The sequence below is a fragment of the Cololabis saira genome, chromosome 2, assembly GCF_033807715.1.
Source record: "Cololabis saira isolate AMF1-May2022 chromosome 2, fColSai1.1, whole genome shotgun sequence".
Lineage (NCBI taxonomy): Eukaryota > Metazoa > Chordata > Actinopteri > Beloniformes > Belonidae > Cololabis > Cololabis saira.
Window position 1 is genome coordinate 19088367 of NC_084588.1, and position 20877 is coordinate 19109243.

Below are 20877 nucleotides of genomic sequence, written 5' to 3' on the forward strand. Positions count from 1 at the left end.
GACCACTGATGCACCTATTTGCGTCTTTCAGAGGCTGACACGATATGCTGCACCCATGTGGTCAGAGGTGGTATTTATGCATCAAGTGATTTATAACGTGATCATTATATCACTGATAAATCATGTTATTAGTAAAGACAAGGTTTACCTCATTCTGGTCCAGAAGAATGATTCGAACAACCACAATGTTGATCGCGTTCCCAATACTGGCGTCTTTGAAAAGACCTGCCACCTGGTAGCAAAAAAAAAATCCCAAAAAAGAAAAAACATGTCATTGAAGGTATAGAATCACTGATAGCAACGATTCGTTCATGAAAGCTTTACAGGACTGACTCGACCAAGTCAGCATTCAAAGTAGCACTTCATATGTGATGCTTAGCTAGTGAGTGGTAGCGGTGAACATGCAGATCAGGAGGATCTGTCCAAGTCACCATGGGAGTAAACTTTGGGTTCCCTTTGGCTTCCCTGTCAATAACAGTCTGCATTGCACCAACGCATACATTTCTGGGGAGGTGTGGCTACGGGGGATGTTACTGTGCAGGGTCTCCAGCACGGCGGACATTCGTCATTATCTAAGGGCGGTGGACAAAATGGTTGCGGTACGTCAGCAATGAGGGTGATTCAGATTTCAATAAGTCCTCGCTGTTAAATATTAAAGCAACGTACAGGGTCTTTCCATCATAAAGTTCTCTGAACTGAGAGAAATTCTCATTTTTATTGTTGAGGAGAGAATTCATACTCTGTAAATCGATGATTAGGGTTATTCAGGTTATTATATTGATGCTCAGGGCTCAATACTCTACATCTATGACTCAATTACATTTACATTACGTTGTACAATGTGAATACAATATGTAAATACAATAAAAATAGAGAAAAATGATCTCATTGTTTTAAACAATAGAGGTGAAGCACAAAGACAGGCTGCGACTCACGACTTGTCATCTATTCGCTCATTCATGCCTTACTGTACCGATCTAGATACCTGGGTTATCATCTTTGAGTTTGTAGAGAGCTGATGACAAAGTTTGCTTTCTCCAGACATGTTACTTAAATACTTATAACATGAGAAATCACTTGTGTGACTATTAAAGAAAGTTTATAATCAGAACAATTAGAAAGATGACAACCTTTGATTCACCTAACCTGTAGCTTCACAAAATTAATGAAACAGGACAGCACACAGTTCACACATTGGAAAATGATCTTGTAACTTTGGACGTGAAAAAACCTGGCAACAATAGCCCAACCAGACAAGGGAGGAGGAAACCCACTAATTTAGTGCTCAAGTGGTTCGTCTGAATGTGTCCAAAACACTAGAGTGAGCACACTTCTCCCCCCAGGAGAGTTATAAAACGTGTAGTTTGTTGTGACCAGACAGTGTACCAACTCAAATAAATAAGTCAGTGAGACGCATCACACGACAATTCTTCCCACAAATAATCAGAGCACTTATTCAGGAATAAGGACAAAATTGTAAATACATTAAAAAAGAAACTGAATAACAAAATCAAAGAACTGTTGATTGCTCATGTCAAATAAATCAGTTTCTCTGATAAGTGAGGCTGATGGACCACACACAGATTTCTTCATGCTCAGTAGACAAGTCGTGTTTAACTACAACTTCCAAAATGTTATCAGCTCGTTTTGAATTTGATGACAGCGATGCATCTCAAGGAAGTTGCAACAGGAGCAACACAAGGCTGGAATTGCAATTGGCACAACTCCAAAACAACAGGAGGAGCATTTTACGGCTAATTAGGCAAATTGGCAACAGGTCAGTAACATGACGGGGAAAGAGGCAGACTCTCAGATGTAAAGACGGGTAGACGTGCTTTATTTTGTGGGAAACCCCATAGAAAAAATGTGAAACAATATCACGAAAATGTTCCTCAATTTAAAGTTTTCTATGAAAGGGCAAAATGTCTCAGTTTCTACATCTGATATGCTGTTCATGTTCTATTGGGGATAAAATATGGGTTTACGAGATTTGCTGCGCTCTGTCTTTATTCACATCTTAACCAGGACCCTGACTCTTTGAATGGGGGCTCCGCTTAAAAACTGTCCCTCTCCATGTGAAAGTTGAAAATTCTCCAACTTGTGACGAAAGCACAGAATCAACAGTTAACTTGATGACTCTGCATTGAAAAGTGAACGGCTGCAGATGTTTGATGTTTGGATGCTTTCATTGGGTACATGTGAGCAAGTGAAAAAAAGCAACAATTAAAATACATTGCAAATGATTTATATACTATTTCATATAGAAAAAGAGAATCACGGTGTCAGTGATCATCATGTTAAAGCGTCTGTGAAGACGTTTCATTCGGGTTTATGTTCGTTGGGACGTTATGCTGTCACCATCAGATGACACTTCGGAGGACGGCTGCAGCAGTCAGCCAAAACAGGTCAAGCTAAAAACCAATCTATACCTCTGTCTGACAAGAAACCTTTTCTGTAACAGCTTTTCCCCAGACCATCTGCTGCTGAACTCAAAATAACATTCATGCTGCCACATTACACATTCATGTTGCTATGTGACTCATCCATGCTGCTATATTGTCATATTGCTCGATATCAGGACACTCACACTGCGTTTCTTTCTTCTTTTTTTTGTCATATGGCCCTCAAAATACATCTGTATTTCCTGTTTGTAGTAATTTATATCAAAAATTGCCAAATATATAGTTGTAGTTCTATAGTTTGAGTATCTTCTGCACGACTGGTAACACATTAACTACCATATAGTACCACAGTGTTTTTACTGTTTGATTTTTTCTAATTTTATAGGCTTTCATGTCTTGTCCTGAGCCCAATGCATTGTAATTTCGCTCATTATAAACTGGTGCATTCTGAATGACAATAAAGTCTGTGTCCAAGTCTCGTCTGAGACAACCGTCTGCTCTCAGTCCTGCAGCTAAGTGAGTAGTATGGATTTAGGCCTGAAGAGTCAGGTGAAAGGAAAGAAGAGGCTTGGTGTTCTTGAATATCCCGTTTAGCACAAAAGAGTGAATGTTAGTTAGCATTAATTTAATATTATCCAAAGGTCCATCAGAATGGTCACATTTTCTCCCTCCTTCAGGCTGCAGAATTGTTAAATAAATGGGGTTTCTGTCTGAAAGCAGTACTGCTGTCTCAGCTCTACTTCGGGACAAGATGTATGGGCAGATTTACAACAATTTCTGTGCCCAAGACAAATTCAAGATGATAATTTAGCTCCTGAGAGGCTTAAGCGAGCTGATCTTTGTAACTGGCCCCGCTGCAGTTGTAATTATGTGAAATTTTCTGTCCACATCAGACGGGGGATTCAGATGATTGATCTGGACGGATTTACCGAGCTTTGTGCTCGCAACTCCCCGGTAATTGCACCAAGATGGCCAAAAATAATCCTATTGTCTGCACCTGACATGACTATGATAGGTGCGTTGTGCAACACCCGTGGTTTGTTTAATGCTTCGACGGTGAGGACGTGTATGAATGAAGAGATTTGTCCTCTAAATATCAATTGCCAGGCCAGGTTATACTTAAGGGACTGGAGGAAATCTAAGACAACCTGGAATATGTCACTGCCAGGGGAATGCAACACTCCTCACATTTTTGGCTTTGAATGCCCTTGCTGCTTAGTCCTGCAGAAAGTCACTGGTCAAAATGATTCTAGCTTATGTTCAGCCTCCTCAGAATCATAAATTAACAAAACACACATATCTTAGGTGTGTGGGAAGACTGAAAATCCATGAAAGCACAGGGACACCGAGCAAACCTGAGAGATCCCTGCAGACCAGCAGGCTCAAACTAAGATAAAATAACTCAATTTATATGAAATGCTTTTGGTGTAACAATGAAAGAAACAAATGCCAGCAAGTAGCTGTCAGTACAGAAAATATGTTCTACAGAAATAGCCATTTTAGAAAAATCCTGGAAAAATCTGCAGAATTGATTCTATATCAAGACAAATGGATAGTTAAAATAAATTTAACATATTTCAGAGGTTTCTTTTTAAATTCTTTTATTTGAGTCTTTAGTTTTCCTTCCGTCATTTCTTTCATGAACAAAACATGTAAGGCCATTTAAATTATTCAGAGGAACCACATTTTTGAGGACATTAACAGTAAAAACATCAGAGGTTTAGTATAATTCAGCTCAATTTCTTTTTACTTTGTGGTAAAAGTATCTGACTAATGTTCGGATTTAAAATCGTTATGACTCTAATCACAGACAAATATCTCAAATAATTAACCTTTCAAACAGTTCTCAAGGCTTTATTTTCTAGCTTGTTTTCAGAAAACTTAAAAAATTTAAACATCGTCATCTAAAAATGACTACTTCATTACGAACTATGAAAATATGACTGAATTGTCTTATCAGTTTATGCCCCAGGCCTAAAATATTACCGGATTGTGCCAGTATAAGATAAAAATAACCCGGTTTACTGTTCGTCAATGACTTGATCTGAGGTTGCATGTGATAGTGAAGTACCTGTGTTATAAAAAGTAGGATATGGGATGGAGGCGTGGACAGTGGAGACGGATCACCCTTAATATTGGAATGAAGAAGCCAGAACCGTGACACCAAAAGGTCGGACAGTCTAACACATGACAAAGTATGCAGGAAATCATCTCTTTTTTGATCTCTTGTTCTTGCCATGACTGGTCCCGTCACTTCTCACACACAGAACAAAGAGGAACTCTGCAGAAGCCTATGATTAACCTCACTTATCCTCTACTTCTATTCTGAACAACTACAAATATGTTCGTGCTCTGATAGTGTCAGATTCAACATATCCTGAAGTCAGGGGATGAGAAATGTTGCAGTTAAAGGTGTCCTTGAAGTTATGGATACAGTGTCTGTATGTAGTCCCCTCTGCAGTTTCACAGGATCTCCCCTGATCAGCAAGGTTTCATCATCAAGTAAAGGCAAACATTTACGAAAGTGTTTGCAGTCTCATTATGTAAAAGAATTAAACCCGCAGGCTTTTATTCAAACTTTCATTCATTTATTATCAATGTTTCAAAGTTCAAGAGGCTCCAGCCTTTGTTTGAACAATGAATCTTTCAGATTGTTTGGCCCGAAACAAGCGTGACACTGGAATACTGAAGAGGGAGATTCAGTGTTTAAAAAGAATTTCAAACATTCGCTGAAGGAACTGCTACACACTGACGCCAAGGAGAAACAGAGGAGGGCTAGTTCAGTAGAATAAAATAACTGCATTCATAAATGTGAAGCAACTCAACCGTCGTGATTCTCAAATCACTCAAACATCTGCACAAATATTCCTCCTACAGACACAAAAGTACGAACACTCAACCTCCTGAGTACAAATTTCCTCCTGCAGAGCATAAATGATTCCTTTAATCAAAAAAGCTGCATGACCATTCACAGACAGTGATTTATACGGTGAGTATTTTGTTGCACATCTGAACAAACAATTCAGCAAACCTGAACAGACATATTTGTCTGTCACACTAGATGATGTTGTTGTGCATGCTGGGACATCAAGCTTTTCTATTCTTGTCAAACAATCAAAAAGCTTCACATTGTAAGCCGCCCATCCACACACGTCCATACAGAAGTATTTGTCTGCAACAGTCTACACTGATTTATTTTCTATACACACACAGTTTTTCTAATAATCACACAATCACACACTGATGAACACATCGGGGGGAGTCGTGCATAGCCTGAGGAGCCCGCGACGAGAAAACTGTGACGCAGAGCTACCGCCTGACAGCCGAACCTTTGCACCTAAACTAGTCGAGCACTTTCTGCTGGACTAGTCTAAGTAGTGCTTGCACAATTTTTATTGCATTCTTCTTTGCTGTATGTCCTCAAACATCAGAAAATACAAGGAATATCCACACAGTCAGTACATGAGAGGACTCTGGATGGTATTTTGATGTAAGACGTTTCATTTAATTTCCAACTACATTAACTGTCCGAGTTCTTCTGCATAAATCATTCAGCACAACACAAAAACATGAACCCGTTGTAAAGTGTCCATGATGAGATAATGGAGCAACTGGTGGCTGAGGAAAATGATGACATTTTTATTTGGATATGGGCAAGAGGCAGCTCCCCTTGAAGCTCTGAAATATTGTTTTGACAAAGACAAATTGTTTGAGGCTTTCAAGTTCAAAGCTGTAAGAGTAAAAAGGGCCATAAGAGGAAGCGGGAATAATGGCTGCATCCTCTGTGTATTATTGTCTGGTAAGTCTGTTAAGCCCTCTCCTATTCTGTCAGAGAATTCCCTTTCCTGATATCCTTTCCTCTGACAGCAAACGCTGCAGTGGAAAGCTTACAAGAGTCCCCATCAATAGCAGAAAACGGATCTGTTCACCTGACCCCCATTATAGTATGCAGTGATAAAACTGTGATAAACTAGAACATAAATGTTTAAAAACAAAAAGATAAAAGAAGGTTAAAGCAATCACACAACAATATAGAAGCATAACCCAAAAACTCTGGGATGATGATTAACATCTGAACCACCCGACCTCAAATTTCAAAACATCTGGAAAAATTCTTGTCATGATTTATTTATCAAAGTTTTGTTATATTCTCCTTGCCAGTGTCTCTCTCTCTTTGTCACGGCTGTGTGATGAGTCTCTGCTTCACTCTGCGTCTGCGAGACAGCACAGCACAATATTGAATTTCTAGATGTCATGACGGCGGTGGGTCTGATCTCAAACAATGAGAGTGTAGACAGAGATTAAAGTCTCCAGGCTGGCAGGAAGACGCACAAAGAACAATTTGACAGGGAATATCAGACACACACGCACACAAAATGTAATCAATGACTTCAGGAAGCTCTCTTCTCACTGTCAATCCAAAGAGAGAGTCTCTGAGGATCCAACATGGCCGGCCGAATGTACTGCTCTGATTAAACCGTGTGTCTAAGACAACTGTACAGCACTGTCCATCGACGCTCGACTGAGACTTTTCTGATGTGCATTGTCACAACATGGTATGTACTGTAGAGTGCACAGAGGCCCCCCAGACCATAAATCAAAGGACTTTCACTGCCCACACTGGATGATAATTTCTCTGGAAAGCCTGCAGCATTCAAGATGATGAAACTTACTGCTCTCATGAGCTGTTTCTCGCTGGAAGGCTCTACATGGCCTTTAAAGCCCACACGTGCAGACTGAAAAGGCTGAACTCTGACATGAACTGAAGAACAGCACACAGGTCTTTTCTTCAACAGCTCACGGCTTCTGTTTTTTTGTTGCATTCATGGTTGAAAAGATCAGCTGACATAGATGTGTTGTGGAAAATGGAAGCTGTGTTGTTTTAGCTCTGTTTACCAGAACGTCAGCAGCTACCAAAAGCTGCCCGAGGGTAGAGCAGCAAAGTTGGCTTTGAAGCGTGTTCTTGTCTCAGTTTAATTTGTTCCACCTGCAAATTCATAGCCGGTTTGTTTCCTAAAACTGCTGCTGAGCTAAATGAGTCTCTAACCCAGTCACGTTCATCAGTGAAGGATGAGGGACAGGAAAAACTTCAAAAGAGTTTCTGATGTTTACCCATTATTTCACACGGTGCGGTGGTGCCGACATCCTGCCCTTTCTGGGTGAGCTGGAACATGTCAGGTTACCACTTTCCAGATGCTGACGCCAGAGGTGAATCTCTGAATGGAGTCCAGTTATTTCATCTGTGCCTGTGAGCGGGATTTTGATTTGGCCTTGCATTCTGTGTTCAGTTCATTGAGATGAGCAAATATATCTGACATGTTTGCCAGCCTGGCCCACCACTCATCACTGAGGAATGTTGTGTCATCACACACACAGACACACCCAGCACTCTCCTGCATGACAGTCACTGGACATCTGAATGTTGTGTCATGAAGCATCCTGCTGCTCAAAGACAGCCAGTAAAAATTAACCCGATCAGAAGACTTAAGGCAATGTCATTTTGTTTGAGTGTGCATTTGGTACTTTCGATACATTTATTTTCTATTCTAAGGTCATTACAAATCGTTTGGTGTGTATGACACATGTAAAACTAATGTGAATAAGAAATAAGCAAAAATAAATGACTGGAAATAATCATCTTATGTCCATTTATGCAACAAAGCTTGTTGTATTTTTCTAGATGTAATATTCATCTTGACTCTTGCATTTACTTCTTTATTATTTGTACTGTCAATGGTATAAATAAAACATTTATGCTTTCTCTCATCAATTTAATGGCATTTCATTTGTTAACACTCCTTAGTGTTTCCATCACCTCTAGATTTGCACAAAACCCCAAATATCAAAAAAGAAAACCTGTAATGAAAACTACCAAATATCACAAAAACCTTTTTAAGCTTCCAGGAGTTGGTTTTTCAGGCAATTTGATAATGCAGTTTTTGCAGAAGTGTAATGAAAACACTTTTTCTGCATTTCCACATCTCTGGCAGTGACAGATGTGACGTAGCCGGTCAATCTAGTCATATAAATCTAGTTTCTCATTAATATGATGTAGTTGTGCTATAAGACTATTTAATCATTATGTATTACTTTATTCACCCCTGAATAATTGTTTGAATGATCATCCGCTGCCTTCATCTATTTTCCCAACAGCGGTTGCAGCAATCGCAATCATTTTTAAAAGACCAAAGATGTTTTCGTCCATCTTCTTCAAAGTTAAGATTTTCTTTTTTGTTGTTTTGAAGAGAATTCTAGCAGGACAAGATACAGCGAGAGAATTAGGAGAGTTACGCTCATGCAAAGAAATATTAAGTTCAATGGAAACATCGACTCCCTGCAGCGCTACCAAATTCAGTCTCACTTTATTTTTTGTGAACAAGTGAAACAGAAACATTGCTATTCCTGCATTTCAGGCCTGCAACACACTATAATATTTGCACATAATGATTTTACACCTTGGCAATGCTGACTTTCCCTCTCACGACAATAGATAAGATTATTGTGCTGAAAACACCACGGCACACAGTACCACTTGTCTTTTCTGGTGCCTTGTCCCATTCTTCGTGCAAACACATTTTAGGGTGCCCAATAGTCCAGGGTTGAAATATTACATTTTTCATTTCATTTTCCTGCAAAGCAACCTGAGATGACTTTTCTTGTGAAATCCTATTCTGCAAACTGAATTATATTTGATTGAAAAATTCCACACATATTGGGCATCCCAGTTTTCATCTGCAGCCATGGGTTTGTAATGTGTGTAGATGTGGCTTTGCATCATCTTGCTGAAAAATGTATGAAGGTTTCCTTAAAAAAGAAGAGATCTTGAGTGCAGCTGATGTTGCTTTAAAACTTCAATGTACTTTTCTGCAACTTTGCTTGTGACACAGAAGTGCAAATGAGCTTGGCCAAGGGCAGGCAGACCCAACTATGTTTGTTTCCAGTGCAAAGGACCCAGCCTCTGTATGAATACTGAGTTTTTACAGTGTATTCACGGGATGGATGGCTATCTGATGGTGAGGAGAAGGTGAAGGTGGCAAAATATTCTCTTGATTATGAATCAAATATTATTGATGACCCTTTAAAAACACAGGAAATATTTGAGTGATTTTTTTTCACTCACGAGATTATAGCATCATTTGAACTATTGCACCAACCATAAGACTACTTTCTATTTGAAAGGCAGCAACGGGAGCAAGTCTTCATGGCTTTCCTAGATGGCCAAAGGAGGAATCTTCATAGCCCTGAAGCTCCGCTTTCACCTCCACGATTCACTTTCATAAAAGAGTCTTTGCACTAATCACCACGAGTCAAAAATCGCTTGCCCTCTTTCCTCCTCTCTGGCATGATATGATACAGTTTAAGGTATTGATTTGACTTCAAAATGTACTAAATCTTAATCAAATTGATACCTTAATGCTGATCAAAGTGTGCTTCTAACGTCATGAATAATTGGGTAAATGTAACATTAATGACATTGGTAATGTCAAGTACTTACAATGTTCATGACAGCAAGGATGTAGCTCTCCACAGCTTTGCTCCCATGATAGGACACCATTTTAGGGTCAGCCACCACCAGCGTTTCCACCCACTTCTCTTGGCTCACTGACCGTTGATGAATTCTTCTCCTCCTTCTCTGCTGCCGACGTTCCCACCTCTCCCTCTGCTTCTCAATGTCTTCAAAAGTACCGATGGAATCTGGAGATAAAAGAAAAATACACGGGAAAACCCTCTTACTGTCACAAATGTCTTTAACTTGTATAAATAATTTTTTTTTTTCCTTTTTAAAACTTTTTCCTTTTTTTTTTTGTCGTCAAGAAAATATATTTTTGACAACAGCTCATTAAAGACAAGACCGCTTTATGGTATGATCTACAATGTGACCGTAGAAAATAAAAAGAATAAAAACACTCTTTGCCTTGTGTAGCCTTGAAGGGAAGAAGTCAGAAACATTTATTTTTTTCAAAGCTTGACTTCATATATTTGGGTGTCTGAAAGGACTCCCTTCTCATAAACTCTGAGGTGACACAACCCTGGCATTATAAAATGTGCGCCATTCAGATTTGCAGATTCTGGAGTATTAGATATTTTTAAAAAAAAGACTCGTATTGTCATTCCCTTTGCGTGGTAGTGTGGGCAGGGTTCCTGCAGTCAAACAGAGGTAATTTCAGATTTGCAAATGTACAGAAAGTGTATGAAAAGGTCTGTTTGCACAGGAATCTTCATAGATTCGCTGCAAACTCAAGTCCATGCAAATCTGCTACCGATGTCGAGCAAAAGAAGAAGAGTTCTTGCTTTCTGCTTCCAGCATATACAGTACATCCAAGTACTGATTCAGAGGCCATACACTCTCTTCAATTTATGTCAATTGACCCTAGTTTCACTGACATTAGCAGTTGACTTTAGTAGTTGACTTGTACAGACCCACAACTAGGCGGCAGTCCTTTCTGTAAACTTACAAAGTTAAAATCCCCTCGGCTCGTCTGTAGGGACCCTATCCACCATATCACATTTTTACCTTCTGCTTTTATTATTTGTAATTTTGCTGCAAACATATATTGCAATCTCTTCCTATCAAAGATTTATACTTTTTACCATCTAATAATAGACCCAGGATTGTTTCAAACCTGCCAACTCCACCCCCTTAAAACCAGCTGCTGTGAAAAGGGGTGCAAAGGCATGGTTGAAAAATATGCTTTTTTAAAGAACATGTAACAGATATTTCAGTATTACCTCAGAGAATCATGCCGACTTTTGTATCCTTTAAAACTCATTTTCAGTGATGCTGCCTGTAAGAGCAATCAACCATCAATCTTGTGTTAGAGTTACTAAACAACAGGTTGAGCATACTTCTTCACTTCAGTTCAACACTTTGTATAAAGACATATGATGACCTGAAACTTTCTTTGCAACAGTTTGCTGAAATTAGCTTTTTGCATTATGGATGAATAGTCTCAAATTTGTTAGTCAAAAGCACCAGCATAAATGGTCTAAATAAGTGATCAAAGCAAAAATAAGAAAACCTAAAGCATCATTTGTTTTTAAGAGAGGTTCATCTCAAGGATCAATTGTCTGGCTTTGTATGCATCTTCAACAAGTTTAGGTAGAAAAGAAGAATTAGTGAGTAAGAACCTACAGTGAACAGTCAGACCCAGAGATACAGCCAGTATAATGAATTCTGCCAGTGAAATCATCGTACTTGCAAGTCAAGTCATTAAAAGAGAGAGAGAGCAGCACGGAGCGCATCAGCAATCAATGAGAATTACCGAATAGAGCTCAAACTGCAGACCATTACACACAACATCTGTGATGTCAGGCCCACAGGAAAAGTGATGTGGGGGAAAGCATCCATCCACTCAGATAATAAGAAGGCTATGATTAAACATACAGAAGAAGAATCACAAATCTCACACTTATCTGCAACAAACTTGTATTTGCTTTGTATCTAAAAGTCTCTCTGTGGTCCATTAAAGAGCAGAAATCCCTAATGAGTCACCCATGGACCGCTGCGTTGATTTTTTTAAAAGATACTCATGATTTGGAAGAGATTCTTGTCTCAAAAGCTGTTTAATTTCCCTATCATGCACTCACAACATTGAAGCACATCCCAACGTCATTGATCGTCTATCAGGGTAAATTCAGCCAGCACAGAATATTTTAAGTAGCTGATTTATGGACGGCTACATTTCACTCCCCAGACCACTGCAGATTATTAGCCTCAGATACATTAACGAAACAAGAAAGTTCAACGTCTGAGTTATCACTGGACAAGGCTGTGAATACATCAGGTTACTTATGCCGACTAATTCTCACATGTGCCATAAACCACAAGACAGGATGTTCTAACAGGCTTAAATAAAAAACATGGATGAGTTCATGTGACTTCATTTACCCTTGTTTCCACAGGTGCCATTGAGAGTGTGTTTCCCTGAGTTGGCTGGAGTGAGCGGAGGCTGGGAGGCGGGCCCTGCGTGGCGTTTGTAGATGGCGTGGGCCTGCAGTGCTGAGGTCTCGTCACTGGACTTCTCCAGAGGCTGAATGAAGAGCTCTTCATCAGACAACTTGAACAGTCCAGTCTGGAGAAACAAATCCCTTCACATCAGTTTTTCCTCAATCAATTCACTTCTGATTTACACACCAATAAGTGCAGATAAAACATTTAAAAAAATGAATGTTGGCATTTGGCAATAAATACTGACACAATGTGACATTTTTATTTATTTTTTTGACAGTTTTCATTAACTTTATTTTCATAGCCTTATTGTTTGTATTTTAATGTCAAATTTAATTGTTTTTTATAAGTAATTCTAATTTTCCATGACATATCTTTTGAAAAAAGACTGTATGCGCACCAAAGATTTTGTTGCCTTCATAAACACTTTTTATTTTTTTATTCTGACAGAGCTATGAGTGCTTTATCCTCAAGTTAACCATACAGCAATGAAAAAACAGCAGTTTCTTTCTGAGGACAATAGCATGACCAGCAGCTTTGTTCAACTAGATGGTTGAACAAGGCTTTCAAGTGAGTAATGATACAGGTTATGGATTCATTTATTTTTTTAAAGCACATATTACCACTCCCTCTGCTCAGTTTCATCCATGTTTACTTGCACATGGGTTAAAGTACAGCTTACTACACTGCTGCATCGAAATTTGGTGTAGACTGATATCTACAGTAGTCTCTGTTGGTTCCTCAGGCTTTTATTTCTTTGCTGGTTGTACTGGGTTTCAACTAGTAAATACATCCACATGTACCACTATCTGTGGGTAGGGCTTGCATTTAAAACAGAGAACCACACCAGAAATCCCCCAAAGTCAAAACCCCAACTTGTACACATTGTTGCTTTCATCTCACATTTTTTTCTTTTCTTGACATCTGGATCTATTTCTGTATTCTTGAACCTCCCTTTGTACGGTGTACAGTGAAAGATGCCATTCAGTTGTTTATAAAAAAAAAGTTAAAATATATTCAGAGAAGTGGAAGGTTAGAAATGGGTCCTGATATATCGATTACCAGTAGATCAGAGTTGTTTTTCATCAGCAGAGGGGTGTGATTACTTGAGAGAAACAGGGAAAATGATGGTCTTTAAGGAACTATTGATATTATTTTCCTTCTTAAGTGATGAATTGGTGATTTGAGCAATCACTTCAGCTGATTGGTTTTATCTTCTGATCTCTGAACTTTCCAATCATGTATGTTTACATTGAACTTGGAACCAAGTGCATCTAAATAAAATAAAAAATATGTTGTTTGAGTAAATTATTATATTATTTCCAGTACAGTAGACCTTTTCCTATAATACAACTAGAAAGACATCACATCACATTAAAAATAAACTATATTTAGTTTACTCCGCTCATATATATGCATATTTCCGTCAAAATGTTATCCTTGGGGAAGAAGAAATGCCAGATTCCTGCAGTTTATGGGTCATGGCAAGAATGCTACAACCTATAAACTCAGTCTGGAATCTGTACAATAATAAATGCTGCAGCTTGCAATAGTTATGTAGAAAAGATCATGTGACATTTTCAAAGATTCACATCATACTTATCAAGCAAAGTGCAAGGATAAAGCTGCTCACTGAGCAGAGGAGCATATAATTGAAAACAGTAGAAAGACTACTTTTAAGCGCTGCTGTAATCTTGCCAAATAATTATAACAGTAAGCGATAACCGCAAGTGATATGTAGTAAAGAGTATGCAAACACAAGAATGCTACAACCTAAAAACTCAGTCTGGAATCTGCACAACAATAAATGCTGCTGCATGCAATAGTTATGTTTCTTGTATGGTTGGTGTCAGAATGGAGCTCTGAAAAAAGGATAGGACAAAGAAAGCAAAGACTAACTAATTTTGGCTTTTTTTAACGTGAAAGGCCTGGGAGTTTTGGGCTGAATATTTCTTCTAGTTCCTTTTTCGCAATTCTTTTAAACATTTGACCTACGGAGAACTTTGGCTTTGCCAGCGTTTTTTTAAGTTGCATTCTTTCACCTGCTACGCATGGTTTTTCCATATTAGTTTATATTTAGGTTGATCTGCATGCTGTTCAGGACTGGGTCACGTCTGGTTAATATCATTTAATTTCCATGTCTAATGATGAGTGTCAACTGGTTGGATATGATGCAAAGAGGCTGGCTGAAGAATAACTTTTTATTACAAGGAAAATACAGGTTTTCTGAAGTGTTGTTTTTTTTTTGTTTTTTAAAGGATTTGTGCATAAACAAATATTTTTTGTAATAAACTCATTTTTTTCTTAAGCCAAACTAAAATACACAAACATCTGTGCCAATTAAAATTGAATTATTTACTTAAACCAAAATATCCTTTTCGTTTTAATGTTCAACGATTGTCCTGAGATGATGTTTTTCCCCAATTCCGCTATTAAATATAATCCAGTAAAACTAAATAAATAGTTCAGTGCCTTAAGTTTGCTATGAAACTAAGGAATAAATGTGAGAAAATGTTTTTTTGTCTTGAGTTTAAATCAAACTTTTGGTGAGTCATTGCAAGTTAAATCACAGTCAGAAACTGATTCCATTAGTCTACTACTTTCACCGTGGACCACCCTCTTCACCTTCCCCTCCTTCAGCTCAGACACGCTCAGACAGGAGAACTGGAATGAAATGTGCTACAAGAGGAATGCGTAGCTAACACATTCAATGACAGAGATAAACCAGCTTCAAATCCCATCCCCTCCTGCGCATGTTATGATGTGAGAGATGAGTCAGGAGATGCTGTGAGCTGACAGATACACAGATATATGCAGATGAGTGTAATTAGTAGATGTATCAGAGAAGCATCAAAAAAAAACTGAACTTTGTGGAATATATGCTAGCAGCTTTTTTTTTTAAACCCTGTGTCATCGCTCATAGGTTTTTGAACAAATCTGGCAATCAGCTGAAATACACAAAACTAAATTCAGTTACTACACACTTTTTTTTGTTTTAACTTAGCTCATGTTAATATTATGCTAAGTAGCATCACCTTACTTTCCTTCTGGCTGACTCAGACCGTGTTTCAGATCCTGATACCGAAACATCTGAAATCATGGCTACCAGAGCTGATTTGAGGACTGTCGATTTTCACAGAAAGTTACCGTGGCCAGCTGTCGCTAGCCTAACCTCGTCCCATCTAGGCAGTTCAGACAGATAACCCAACGGGTGAAGGGGTTGTGCTGCAACGCCAGCCACCACCCTACCAGGATGACCTTGAATGGTGCAGGTGTGAAGGTGGCCCACTTGGAGCATATTATGTTTCAAATAAGAGTAATTATGCTCTTATTCACAACTTGTGTCAAATTCATGGAAGGAACTATGTGCTAAGTAGTTAGTGTTGACAACTAGCCGTCAACATCATAGACTACAACGCAGCCGTCATTAAAAACAAACTTCTAATTATGCATACATTTTTGGCTTTATATCATTTGACCTGATGAGATACTTTGAAGTTCTCCTCTACATTTGTCATAAATATGAAACCTAGCCATGAGATCAAAAGCATTTTTTGGAACCATACTGCAAATATGTTTATTTCTTCTCAAGGTTGGACATTTTAACATGGAAGTCAATACAAATTGATTGTATTGTATTATGTAAACAAACGTTTAAAGTCAGCCCCTAGTGGTGACACAAGAAAAAGCACCTATCTGAACTTGCAGGTTTAAAGCAGCACTATGTAACTTTTTTCCACCTTGATATAATATTTCCAGAGTCATTGTGATGGTACATCAACTTCCAACAGGTTTAATGACACCTCTATCATGGTCTGAGGGGTCTGTATCGCCTTCACTGGCACTATGTAACTTTGAGGTGCATGGTAGGAACCCTGCCACACTAAAAAACTATACATTTTTACGGCTTTGACTGCATACGTCACTTCCCCCTCCTTCCCGATTCGTAGTCGAGACGAAAGCTGGGCGGGGCGTGGAGCGCAGAGCTCAGAGCTCAGCAGAAGCTGGTATCATGGCCGAAGCAGCGGAAAAAACGAAGAAAATAAAAGTTTTATCGGAGGAGAAAAGTAGTTTTGAAAGTCTGTCCCGTCTTATTTCATTCATTATCAAAACAAACGCACGCGACAGGGACAGGAGTTTTCCGGCAGTACGCGCTGGTGCTCATGGGAAATGTAGTGTTCTTTCTGGTAAAGCACTACCGCTTTTGTCCAAAGGAGCCGCCAAACTCAACAAAAGCTGAAAGTTACATTATGCTGCTTTAAGTCAGTTTAGGAAGCCAGATGTAGCCCCTTTCATCCAAACAAATAAAGCATTTCAAAATGCTGGAGAAAAGTTGCATTTAAATTACTAAATAATTACACATGTAAAACACTATATGCACAACCTTAAAGTCAGACTGCATGTTCAGACTCAGATTTGGCATGTCCTGAATTGCTCTAATATGCTGCTCGTCTTCGTAGACCACAGCTCGGCATAACATAATATCACTACTGGCTGGACTGATGCAATAAGCCACAGGTTAAATTAAATCATATCATACCAAAATGGGGTACTTTTTCACTGCTTGGGTAGCCAAGTGTTATTAGAAATAATTCACAATGTCACAATATCTGCACAACACTGCACACTTCTGCTATCTAATTTATTTCTGTGTCATTCTCTTTACTACATATCACTTGCGGTTATCGCTTACTGGTATAATTATTTGGCAAGATTACAGCAGCGCTTAAAAGTAGTCTCTCTACTGTTTTCAATTATATGCTCCTCTGCTCAGTGAGCAGCTTTATCCTTGCACTTTGCTTGATAAGTATGATGTGAATCTTTGAAAATGTCACATGATCTTTTCTACATAACTATCGCAAGCTGCAGCATTTATTGTTGTGCAGATTCCAGACTGAGTTTATAGGTTGTAGCATTCTTGCCATGACCCATAAACTGCAGGAATCTGGCATTTCTTCTTCCCCAAGGATAACATTTTGACGGAAATATGCATATATATGAGCGGGAGTAAACTAAATATAGTTTATTTTTAATGTGATGTGATGTCTTTCTAGTTGTATTATAGGAAAAGGTCTACTGTACTGGAAATAATATAATAATTTACTCAAACAACATATTTTTTATTTTATTGAGATGCACTTGGTTCCAAGTTCAATGTATACATATATGATTGGAAAGTTAAGAGATCAGAAGATAAAACCCATCAGCTGAAGTGATTGCTCAAATCACCAATTCATCACTTAAGAAGGAAAATAATACCAATAGTTCCTTAAAGACCATAATTTTCCCTGTTTCTCTCAAGTAATCACACACCTCTGCTGATGAAAAACAACTCTGATCTACTGGTAATCGATATATCAGGACCCATTTCTAACCTTCCACTTCTCTGAATATATTTTAACTTTTTTTTTTATAAACAACTGAATGGTATCTTTCAATAAACAGTATCTATGCTTCATACCAGTCGTTTCAGAGTCAATCGTAGCACAGACAGAGCTCTTAATTAAAGCCATCAGTCAGCACAGGATCAAAACTGATTCACCGAGGTCTTCAGTCTTAATTTCTCACAGCTGCTGATCACAACATTTTACTTCAAAGGCTTCTTGAATCAGATGGCCTGGACTGACCTGGTTCTTAGCTGGGTTTTTATGTTTCATAACAGTTTTTTTGCTATTTTATTAAGCAGGAAGAAACATGGTTCACCTCTAAGATTACTTTTTTTTTTTCTTGATTATTATAGAAATTTACAAAAGGAAGCAATATATTGTGCCATTATTTTGCAAATGACACAAAGTTGGACATTTCTCTTTTCTCAGATGATCTCGTCTCTCAGTTTGCCGTTTGCCTGCCATCCGCCATCTCCACATGTAGACACGGTTTCATTCTTTTGATGCCAATAGCTTAAATTTTGAGAATATTGTTTTCATTCATCCTTTTCTGTATTTCAGCTAAAATTAATCCATCTGATTATGCTTTCTATTTAATATAAACCAGACAACAGACAAAAAAAACTCCAATCCAATCACGGACGGAAGTTGGCTGATGTGACGGGCTGGCAGAGCTCCACCAATGTGGATACCATGTGTCTGCTGAGGTCTGTGGAGCTGTTTCAGCCCAGAAAGTGAACGTGTGCAAAGCCTTATAAATGAATTATTAAAAAACAAAACAAATGCTGCTTACGTTAACATTTGTCACTTTCTATTTTATAAAAATGGTCAACAGTTTGATTTGTGGTTCAGTGTTGATGGTGCACTAAAATCCTTTAATGAGAGGGTTTCCCACCGAGTTAAGGATATTTTTTTCATTTAATTGTTTTTAATTAGTTGGAATAGGTGTGTGTTAAATGCTTAATGCTTTTTAAAAAGGGTTTTGAAATGAGAGAAAGAGCAGGTGTTATGGATGTCTGATAAAAAGGGAATTTCTTAGATGGAGAGGAGAGGAGCTCACATGGTGACACCGTGAGGTAGATGGAAGAACATGGCCTGAGAGTGAGGTGGGTGTGTGACTGTGCAGCAGTTAAGAGAGGTAAGGAGGGGTGAGGTTTTGGATGGCTTTAGAAGGTTAGGAGGAGAATCTTAAATCAGTGGAAGTGAGCGAAGCTGCTGAAGAACAGGGGTGACTAAAGGAGGGGGTTTCAGAGTTTAGAAGCAGCTGGTGTTTATGGAGGTAGCGAGGTTGAGAGGGGATTGCAGTATTCATATGGGAGGTGACAAGAGTGAGAACCGCAGTGTTGTTGGGTAAGGGGGAGGTGCAGAGGTGATTATTGCTGCATAGATGAGAATATGCAGAAATAAAATCTGTCCAATTGTGTCAAACTCAATTTGGTACTTTGGTTTAATCACCATTAAGTTTGAGAAATTTACACCACAACTAGGCCATGATTTTTAATGAAGAACTCCAGACTATGGCCAAATAGTCGTATTTTTTATGTTGAAAGTGACCTGTCCTGTATCATCTACAACATACCGGTAAATCAGTGTTTCCCCTGCACACTGCAACATATACAACACATGTTTATGAGGACGTTTATCTCGACAACCAGCATCAGCTGCATACGCCTCGTGAGAAAGCTGCATCGGTAAATATCCCTCAACCGCATATACTTGTAGTCCATATCCTGATTCTGGAGATATCTAAAGTCTACACAATCCAGACTAAATGTATCTTCAGCGGTATTCCTAAACTGGTTAGACCCAAAGCTGAATAACGAGTTCAAAGAGTCATTGGTGATAGAAAGAAATGGAGCAAAAATAACCAACTGACACGCAAAGAAGAAGACACAGGACGTGGCATTGCACTGGGTCTGAGACAAAAAGCTAAGAGATAACCTGTACTCTGAGTGGATAAGAAGGACACTTTAAGAATAAGCCAGCGGACAAGCTCAGAATTGAATTGGCTGTGTGTACAATCATTTGTATTTTCTGTTCTTGGTGTGGTGCCAAACACAGGAAAAACAATCACATGTGTTAATAAACTTGATTGGTCATAATCCAAATATGCTACCCTAGTCAAAAAAAAACAACAAAAAAACAACCTGCCATAAAACTTAGTTCATGCCAAATAATGAAATGGTAACACATTTTCCCAGAGCATTTCAGAAACAGGAAAACACCCTTTACCTGCAGAAGACATCAAAATGATAGAGAAGTTCAAAAATTCCCAAAAAGTCATTTTTAATCGAAAAGTGGTTTGTGAAAGTTCCAAATGAAAACTGAAGAGAAATAAGGCTGGAGGTCACCTTCAGAAGTCATGGACAAACCAAAATATGGCACTATCAGTGTAAGTGTACATAACCGAAACAAAAAAAAAAAACACATCATAACCATCACAACCATCATAAAACCACAATGTGGACCTTTTAGATCTTTATTTTCTTTTTTTTTCCAGAATTGCAACAGGGATGGAGGTCCGTCTTCACCGTGAATAAGCAGTCAACAAAAGCAAACCTTGAGCGGTTTAAGGGGACAATCACATCGTTTTATAAAAGCTGAGAAACTTCTGTGACACAGTGTATTTAATAAACATATTCACCTTATACTTGAATCAGGAACTGTATTCATAATGTTTGACATACCCCAATGTATAAATAGCTTCTTTTTAGACAGTAATACTGAATGTAAATACAACTTTTGCTTATTTACAACAAAACTACAGGTGTCTTTGTTTTATATGTATTCCAAACTAAGTGAGGTTTAACCTATGTTATACACTGTTTCTGACAACATACTGTTAAATTAGTGCACATATTAGTAACAGAATCACACAGTAATCTGAATGACTTAGCCATTAGCCATCTTTAACTTTACATAGTAATACTAAACATAGTATCTGGAGTAGTGCAATGCAATAAGCATTAACACACACTACATTATTCCATAAGAAAGAAATATAAAGTTGAATTGTTGTGCAATGTGAAGCATGGAACTATGACAGGGTCTTGCAGGGTACCAAGTCTCAATATATGTATACTCAATACTATATTGATTGTACATTTATTTGAAACCTATGACTAAGGTTCTCAGGCAA

The 20877-nt window shown here is 38.4% G+C and overlaps 1 protein-coding gene across 5 annotated transcripts in view; it reads right to left on the reverse strand.

Annotated features, from left to right (window-relative positions):
• Positions 1–20877, reverse strand: part of LOC133459492 (A disintegrin and metalloproteinase with thrombospondin motifs 7) — a 142531-nt gene that overhangs the window by 101039 nt on the left and 20615 nt on the right. For all 5 annotated transcript variants that reach the window (XM_061739486.1, XM_061739506.1, XM_061739477.1 and 2 more), the window contains exons 3-5: positions 12292–12475; positions 9898–10097; positions 149–232 (exon numbers count right to left, since the gene is read on the reverse strand). In XM_061739486.1, coding sequence (XP_061595470.1) covers positions 149–232; positions 9898–10097; positions 12292–12475 — 468 coding nt within the window. The remainder of the gene's footprint in view (positions 1–148; positions 233–9897; positions 10098–12291; positions 12476–20877) is intronic.